This window comes from Conger conger, chromosome 13 (genome assembly GCF_963514075.1).
Source record: "Conger conger chromosome 13, fConCon1.1, whole genome shotgun sequence".
Classification (NCBI taxonomy): Eukaryota; Metazoa; Chordata; class Actinopteri; order Anguilliformes; family Congridae; genus Conger; species Conger conger.
This window is the reverse complement of record NC_083772.1, coordinates 15136594-15145250: the sequence shown is the minus strand read 5'-3', so window position 1 is coordinate 15145250 and position 8657 is coordinate 15136594. Positions and strand designations below refer to the sequence as shown.

Here is an 8657-nt window from a genome sequence, read left to right as displayed (position 1 = left end):
TATTTTGTGCCTCCTCATTGCTAGTCAATTAAGTGGGAGAGGACAGCTTCAGTTACGTAGCTCATTCAGTTGTAATGATTGTGTAGCCAGACTGAAAAAAAGTATTTGTAATCTGCTAAAGAGTTCAATTTAATGTGTCATCTAATATACACTTGGATAAGTCTGTACTGAATCTTATGGAGTCTTGTCTGTATCTCTGCCAGGGAGGATGTCATTGAACATTGTCACATTGTCAAAACACTATTGTGACATTTTAAAAATGTGACCATATTGATCACTTCAGAATCCACTGACAACATCACTGTTACAGACACTCTGTTCCAAATCACTGGTCAGAAGTTGAGTAATGAGTGCACTTCAGTTTTAGTTTTTTTTGTTTTTTTTGCAATTACATTTCACAGCACTGATCTGTTCTTATAAAGCTATGGAATGAAAATCTGTAATATTTGGGGTTCTGCTGTTTTACTCATACCTGGGGAAGCCATGGAGCTTCTGCTGAGGTGCGGCCTGTCTATTTGGGGTCAGACATGGATGCATCCACCAGGCTGGATCCCTATTGATTCTTCTGACCTGCTTTGTGTGCAGACATCACTTGCAATCACATCCCAGGCGGCCGTCTCCGTCCTGGCTATGGAAAAAACTTTACCCGCCTCCACGGCTAACCCATTTGAAATACTGAAAATGGCTAATTAAAGGTTCCCAACTGAAGTCCTTTTGAATTATTCCCTCTGAGTGCAGAAAGAAAAACTGTCCAATTATTGTTATTGAGTGTTGCTGACTAATGGAGCGGAGCTCGGATAGGTTCTCTCTGTTTTTTTATAACAGCTGGTTCCTAGAACTCAGTGTGGCCTGTGTCCATGTGTGACTCAGCAACTTAGCAGACATTCCCCGTGAACTACAAAGAATGGGATTGCCAACAGAGACAACAGAACACAGGGCAATACACATCTTGCAGTAAGCTGAAATATGCTACCATTCATCTTCATGAATCAGTGCGTAGAGAGGAAGAACGAGAATTGGGGTTGTGAGCATATAGAACATGTAGCTCATCATTTGTGACTCAAGTCAGTACCATACTTGCTGCAATCTATAAAGAATTTTATTAAAAGCAGGTTGCTTGGGAAAAAAAAAGAACTTGTTTTTTGGATGTATGTTGATTGTTGTTGATGTCACATATGGGGGTATAGGATGGATAAGATTGTGGAAGATCAGTCAGACCTCTTGACACCTTCACCTAAAATAATAATATGTATGGAAGGACACCCACAATTGCCAATGGAACATCAGTGACCTCTCTTGTCTTGCATTTTTATGTCATGCATGACTGTTCCACAGTGCTGTATTTCAATGTTGCTTTTCCACTAATTCTATTTGTACTGTATATTTGTATTTTCATTATTTTATTCAGTTATTAAACATTTGTAACACTGATGCAACAATTTCACATTAAGCGCACTGGGTCTGTTTTCTGAACGTGCTTATTCATTCATTCATTCATTCTTGTACTGTAACAGCTTACCTTCAGGGGGAACAATGCAATCACAGGTTTAACCCTTGGTTCAAGTTCAATAGTAACAGCTACGTACACAAAATAGACTAATTCAGGAAAATTGCGTAATCAACCATATCAATGATATTACCGCTGAATAACAAAATCTTTTAAAACACTGAAATTCTAATTATACCTGTATTCATAATTGGAAAGTCTGTCATTTTAATTTGTTGTGATTTAATTGAGTTTTCCTCTATGTTCGATCCAAATAACTAGTTTCAAATAGTAGGATATGGGAAATATCGTATTATTGGGGATGAGATCAACCTGCAGTGGCCGAGTTGATGCAGAACGTTCGGCTGGGTGTATCTAATGCCAACTGTACGTGTGGCTGGCGGCAGCACTGGTGCAGATGAATGAATGAAGGGATTGTCTCTTTAAGAAAATGGGGGAAGGGTGTGTGAGCGACCACTGCAGCCGTGCCTATTCTTTCTCCTGACGTCCTTCCTTCTCCTAAGTGTCATACGATTTCGGGATGTAGATTTTTAACTGAACTGTTCTTATTAAGATAATTTTGGGGGTGGGGGACGGCTGTTTATTAACAAAATAGCTACCCCTTATGGGGGTGCATTTTGAAACGGGGATGTTTGTTTATCCCAAACCAGAGGCTAGCTTCGTTGTTGCTATAGGCTAGCTAGCACATGTTTTCCGTTTTTAAATATACCTAGCTAGATATAAGTCGCTGTTTTGTATTTATTTATTTATTTTATTTACGGAAAACAAAGTATACCGATAAATATTTCCTTAATCTGTTTTTCTACTGGGGAGATTTATTCAATCTTTAGCAGAGCGTAAGCTGAGTTTCAGTCCTTCGTTCCCATTTATTCTTTTTATCAAGCTGTTCGCTATTTGTCGATTTTTGCCTTTCAGTAAGCTGGCTAGCGTTTCAACGCAGATTGATAGCTAGACCAATTGAGCGATTGAATCAAGGACATAAAGTATTTCGGCCAATATTATTTCGGATGGCTGCCTAGGTAGCTGGCTATGTGATAAACGGAGGCGAAATTGGTCGTGCTTGTATTTATGCCAAAATGATGCACAGTATTGACATTCGTTTCATACAGTAGACTCTGGCCAAACATGAACGAATCTTAGTCGACTGTACGAATTTATCTTGTTTTGTTTGTTGCTGCTGTCGTATTTTATCACTGAAAATGCGGATCGTTTGAGGATACCAGTCCCTGCTGCGACGAGCAGAGAGAGAGGATACGACTCTCCTACACGGATTCGCCGCTGGGATAAGGCATCGATTGCCTTGGAACACTGGCTCGGCTGCGGAGCGGCCAATGTCGACTGTTATTTTCAGTTGGATATAATACTGTAAATATATATATATATAAACACAAATAATTTATAGCTCTAAAAGTAGGGACACTCAGGGACAATGTCTTCTCGCTCAGCACTACCGTCTGGCAATGAACGGAACTCGGACCACGTAAGTAAAATGACATTACTCTGCAGATTATGTGTAACGTTAGCTCTAGCTAACAAATCGCATCTCGCCAGCAGCTCGCAATAATACCCTACAATGTATCATACATTGTACTTTAATCTTGTGTTTTCTTGCAGGTGATTGTCATAAAACAGCATATGATAGGGATGTGGTATTGGCTGTGAATGCGCTATGGATGCACTGCGGGTAAAAGGGGTAGCAAGCTGTAAGTTAGGTAGCATCAGTTAACTTACTGTAGCAATTCTTAGCTATCTGTGCACACTTTGCATATGAAGGTCGATTACAATGATGGTTTAATTATTACAAGGAGCATAATACTAACGTTACAGCTATAAGGCACTGTCTGGCAACCCAGCGTTTTTAAAATGATGCCATTTGCACATCCATTTGTTCCAGCTACATGGTCAGCATGATGCTGCATGTACAAATGTATCTACCTAGCTAGCTGTAGCAGTAATGCTATAGAACAAGCACAATATGGTAGAGCCAGCTAGCTATTTGGCGTTTAGCTACATTTGGTCGGATACATTCAGTTATGTCGTGGTGCTGCTGATGAATGCTGTGTCACAAGATTTTACAAAAATTTGGTGAGGTTATTAGAGGGCATTTGTTTGACTTTAGCATTAGCTTGCTAGCAAAGTTGCTGGCGTGTTATTCGGGACTGACTTTATTGTGGAATGTAGATTATTAGCTAATTATGTCACCAGCCAGAAGTCGTCTTGTTTTATATTATTCACGCGCCCTTATAACACATTTTGAGAATATCATTTTCATGTAGGCCCGTATGTCAGGATTTAGCTAGCTGTATTTCCTTCCCCAATTGGCAGACTGAGTTAAGATGAAAACTGCAAGCTAACAACAACAAAAAAACGCCAATTTCAGTTGCTGTGGCTAATTTCAGTAATCAAAATATGATCTGTGAACGCTCGACAATCGTGTGGACGCGCATTGGCATTTTTTACGATACAGAATATGTATAAACAACATGCACGAGTTTATTTTATACCATTATTATTAGTATTATTATTATTATTATTATTATTAGTAGTAGTAGTAGTAGTAGTCGTAGTAGAAGTAGTGGTAGTATTAATAATATTAAGAGCAAAGGCCTAATGGTCAGAAAACACAAATATCAGAAAACACTAGGCATAACTATTAAAATCGTTAATTGAAATGATACATTTTGCTACGCGATGCTAATGATCTTGCATTCCATGGTATCTAAAACTCGAGTTAAGGGGGAAAAACGAACAGCCACTCCCATTTCGAAGCAATTCTGTTACTATGGCCGAGGCTTGGTCCGGGACACGTGACAGCGAACAGGAGACATCTACATCTTGCAGTCGGTTATGTGTGTACCCCTATGGAAGATTATGTTCCGATAATGAAACTGGCAGTGCGTTTCGTATCGCAGAAAACATTTAGCGAACGGCGATGTATTTGTGAAGGCCCCTGTATTTCTTTCAAATATGGTCTTTAGATGACAGTACTTGTGGTCATCCCCATCCTTTCGTTCGGGGGTTGTCAGCGGAAGGCTGAGGAGGGGGCATAGACGAATGATGTCTGTTTTTACATTGTTTTTCTGGAAAGACGCTACACGTCTTTCGTATTGGTTTACTCTGAAATAACATTTAATACTTCATGTCTTGTACACGGTCGTTTCCAGTCGAACCATTTCGTTTTCTTTATCTGTACACAGTCCGTATAGACGGCGTAACTAGGCCTTAAAAAACGTCCCTACATTAAAATAACGATGTTTGTAACGATCTTATTAATGAAATGTTGTCAATGATATATTGACCTATTGCGTTATGAATAACTGCAAACAAATGTTTGATAAAAAATGTTTCTCGCCATATTTTGCCATTGCGCTTTATCTATATGTTGCATATGCACTGTCAGTTCATTATGTCACATGTAAAAGAAAATAATGCATTTATTAACATGCCGAATGATAGTTCGTGTATGAACACTGGCAGAACATTGTTAAATATGTTAAATGTTAATCCATGTTAAATATAATTTATGCAACCCACAGGAGACAACTGAAATACTTATTTTTGCATGTGTTCTTATGTTGGTTTCTGGGACACTGAATATTGTGGTGATTACCGTGTGAAACTTCAGTCTAGCTGACATCAGGTCTTTTCGTAAGAAATTAATTTGGCGTTAGTTGATATTCCTGCGGATCTCCCATGCATTCTAGGGCCCTGCAATTTCAGTGGCCATCCTTTACTTCCTTTATATGACTGTAATTCAATCCTCTTAAGACAGGTTGCTGATACAGCTACTCCTGAAGCCACCTTTTAAGCAACCATTAACAATAATCCCATTGAAGTACCCGAATCATCTCAATTAGTCTTCTAATGATTAATAACACTGAATTGTGTGTATTGATTCCCAAAGTGACGCTCAGGGCTATTGACAAGTATTTATCCATTCATATTATCATTTGTGATAATATGCTAGTAATATATTATCTACCAGTAAATGATTTGTATTCTTACTGAAACAGCAAGGTTATTGCTTATTGTGGTATGTCTGGTATAGGCTAATTGTAATGACAACAATTGTGTTGTTAATCCATTTTTTGTCAAATGAATGTACAAATACGGTCCTGTCAAGTCACAACCTTTCTTAAAGTTTCTCATTCAACTGTTCCTTTTTTGACGACCTGAAAATGATCATTTTAGTGCTGTGTACAACTATGAGGAATAATCTAGCGCACTAAAAGGTTGTTTGCAGGAAGACAAAGACTGGATAAAGAGAAAGGTCCAGTACATTGTGTTTGTATATTAGTTTGGCATTTGATTTGTCATGTATCTGCATGTTGTGCAAACTGAGTTTGTGAAAAATTATGATCCATCTGTGTCCTGTAGAATTAATAATACCGTAGTTTACACGTTTGTACAAGAAACCACTTTTAGTTTTTGTTCTTCCTTTTTTCATTCCCCTATTCTCACCTGCTTGTTTAGTGTTTACATTGATGGGACTGCACTCGGTTTAGGCTGAACCAGTGGCCAATTACCTCTCATGTGTCCAAATTCAGGAGCTATTGAGACACGCAACAGATTTCAGCGACAGAGTCGCGTATTTTACTGAAAAACCAGGGTGCTAATAATCCAAACATTTGACAGGCATAAGGCATAATGCTATCACTTGGAAGAGTTGAGGGTGATACCATGTCGTCCATTATAGGTGGAGTTATTACGTTTGTATCTGTGACTCCCTGGTATAAACCAATGATATTTCAGTTTGGTCTTCTAACTTAGTCAGCCATTGACTGCACGTGGAAGCTTCTCCCATCAGTACTTACCTGTCAAATCAGTGGTGCTTCTGAGATTAAAGAAATACAAAATTTTATTATTTCATATCTCACTATGTTATTATTTCCCGTTTCTTTTTTGCTACACATAAGCAGGATTGTCAAGTGTTTCCTGTCCTGAGGCCTGAAAATGTAAAGGAAAGGAAAGGAAATCATAAAAACAAGTTTAAAGGCATGTCTTTATATTGTGTGTTGGTCTCTCCTTTGATCGGAGCGCTGAAAATGTCCCCTTGCTGAATTCACTCCCTCGGCTGTTTAATTGTGGCTGTGGTGCAGGGAGATGAAGCTTAATTTATCAGTTTGTCAGCGCAAATGCACTTTTGGGTACTCGATATTTCTCTCCTTTACCAAACCGCTTTCGCCCAGTGCTTTGAGTGGGGAGGGGATGTAAATACGAAAGCCAGCGCCGGTGACCTCCTGCATATTTTATTGCTTGGTTGCCCAGGTCCCCACAGGTGGTGCTGACATGAGTGTAATTAAAATGATACCAGTTGTATCGAATTTCTCCATCAAATTCTGCCCCAAAGCCGACAGATGTGCAGTGACGAAATGGGTGAAATGCTGATGTATTGTCCTGGGAGTGTCTGTCTACGGTGCGTAAGGTACACACTTACCCTGTCCAGCTGCTGAAAGGTTACTTAAATCTGTAAATTTTCATTAAGAAAAAAAAAGAAACTGGCATTAATCTTAAATTGAAGGGAAGATATGATAGCAAAAGGCTATTAGCATGCAATACGTAGCTAGTGGGATTAGCATGGGATCACTAGTGACAATTTATCACCCGCAGCTGGGCCATGCACAATGGCAAAAACGTTGATGCCATGAGCAAAAAAATGTTTTACATTAGCTATCTTACAGCAATTAAAAGCATAGCAGCCTGCTAGCTCACACACATACGCTCGCGCTGAACACCCACAGAATACACTCGCCCAGATTGTGACATTTGCATAGTCATATCGACCGCGCGTTGCTATCTGTTAGAAGTCTCTCAAAGCCAGATCAGGATGTGTCTGAAAAGGCCTGCTCCTCTTGTTGGATTGGTTTGGCAGTCCCAGGGGGGATATGGCCTTGTGTGCCTGTTTAGCAGGATCAATGACTTGCCTCATTGGGTCCTCTCCTCTCCCTGTGTCCTGAATCTGCCATAATCTCTTTTTTTTTGGTTCCTCACCTCCTTAAAATGCTGTTTCTGTTTCTTTCTGGATATTAATGACTAAGGAATAAGAATTGTTTCTCATCGCATCCGGCTTGACGTGACCGGATGTGAAATGGCGAGAGCGAGCTTTGTGAATGAGCGTCCGTGACACAGAAAAGGATGGACTCGGGGAAAGTCAATGCGACTGGCCGACGCAAAACCACCCTTCCTGCTAAGATTCTGTTTCAGGAGGAATCCAGGCTGGATGCAATTAATTTTAGTTCAATGGAACTTTGCCTCACGAGGGACAACTTAATAGTAGGGGTCTCATTAATAGGGAGCGTGTTTGCGTGTAACCCAACTGTAATTATCATACATGCCATAGACTTTCAGAAATAAATGCTATACTATTAAGGTAAAGTAATATAAACAAAGTAGTATAATGTATTAATTGTATAGTGCGTAGTGTATTCATGCGCACGTTAGAGGAGAGAATTCACTGTATGAAATAAAATGAATTTGGCTTAATTTAAGACGGATTCCATTTGAAATCTGACCTATTTTCACTTAAACCACTGATTTTCGGGCGGTACATGCATTTCTGCAATCATGGCCGCAGGGAGACCTCAACAGTTGTATCTTACATAATATTTCAGATTAATTGAATTTGAATTGTTATTGGTCAGCTGTTTGATTTGCATGTGTGGAGTAGGCACCATCTTGTCATTTTAAATCTCTTTGCATGCAATGTAATCTCGCTTGATGAAATATAGTCTCTTTTGATGAAATGTGCACAATTTTTGTATAATTGATTTTTCTAAATTCAGCAGTCGAATTGTCACAATTCTACTTGGTTTGATGGGGCAAAATGTGGTTAGTCAGGACAGTGCAGCCGAATAAGTCCCTATGCTAAATGAAGGTAACAGTGTGGAATTGGCCTTGGTCGTTATCTGAACACAAAGAAATGTTTCTGGAAATTAGAGGGTTATGTCAGAACAAGGATAAAGCAACCATTTGAATGACGCTGCATGGACAAGCATATTTTTCCCCAAACTCAGGGATTGTTTTGGGTCAGTTCCCTTTGACCACAGAGAGAGGGGCCATATGGGCCCTTTGTAAATGAACACACTTTGTAGCTTATTATGACAGGGTTACGACCTGTGTCACTCACATCGCTCACATGATCTAAAACCTT

At 39.4% G+C, this 8657-nt stretch overlaps 1 protein-coding gene across 1 annotated transcript in view; it reads left to right on the top strand.

Moving 5' to 3' along the window:
• The first annotated feature begins 1947 nt into the window (after window positions 1-1947).
• The window catches only part of mark4b (MAP/microtubule affinity-regulating kinase 4b), a 61880-nt gene continuing 55170 nt past the window's right edge, over window positions 1948-8657 (top strand). Inside the window, exon 1 of the mRNA XM_061216860.1 lies at window positions 1948-2987. Within this exon, the coding sequence (XP_061072844.1) occupies window positions 2937-2987 (51 nt within the window). The 5' untranslated portion in view covers window positions 1948-2936. The remainder of the gene's footprint in view (window positions 2988-8657) is intronic.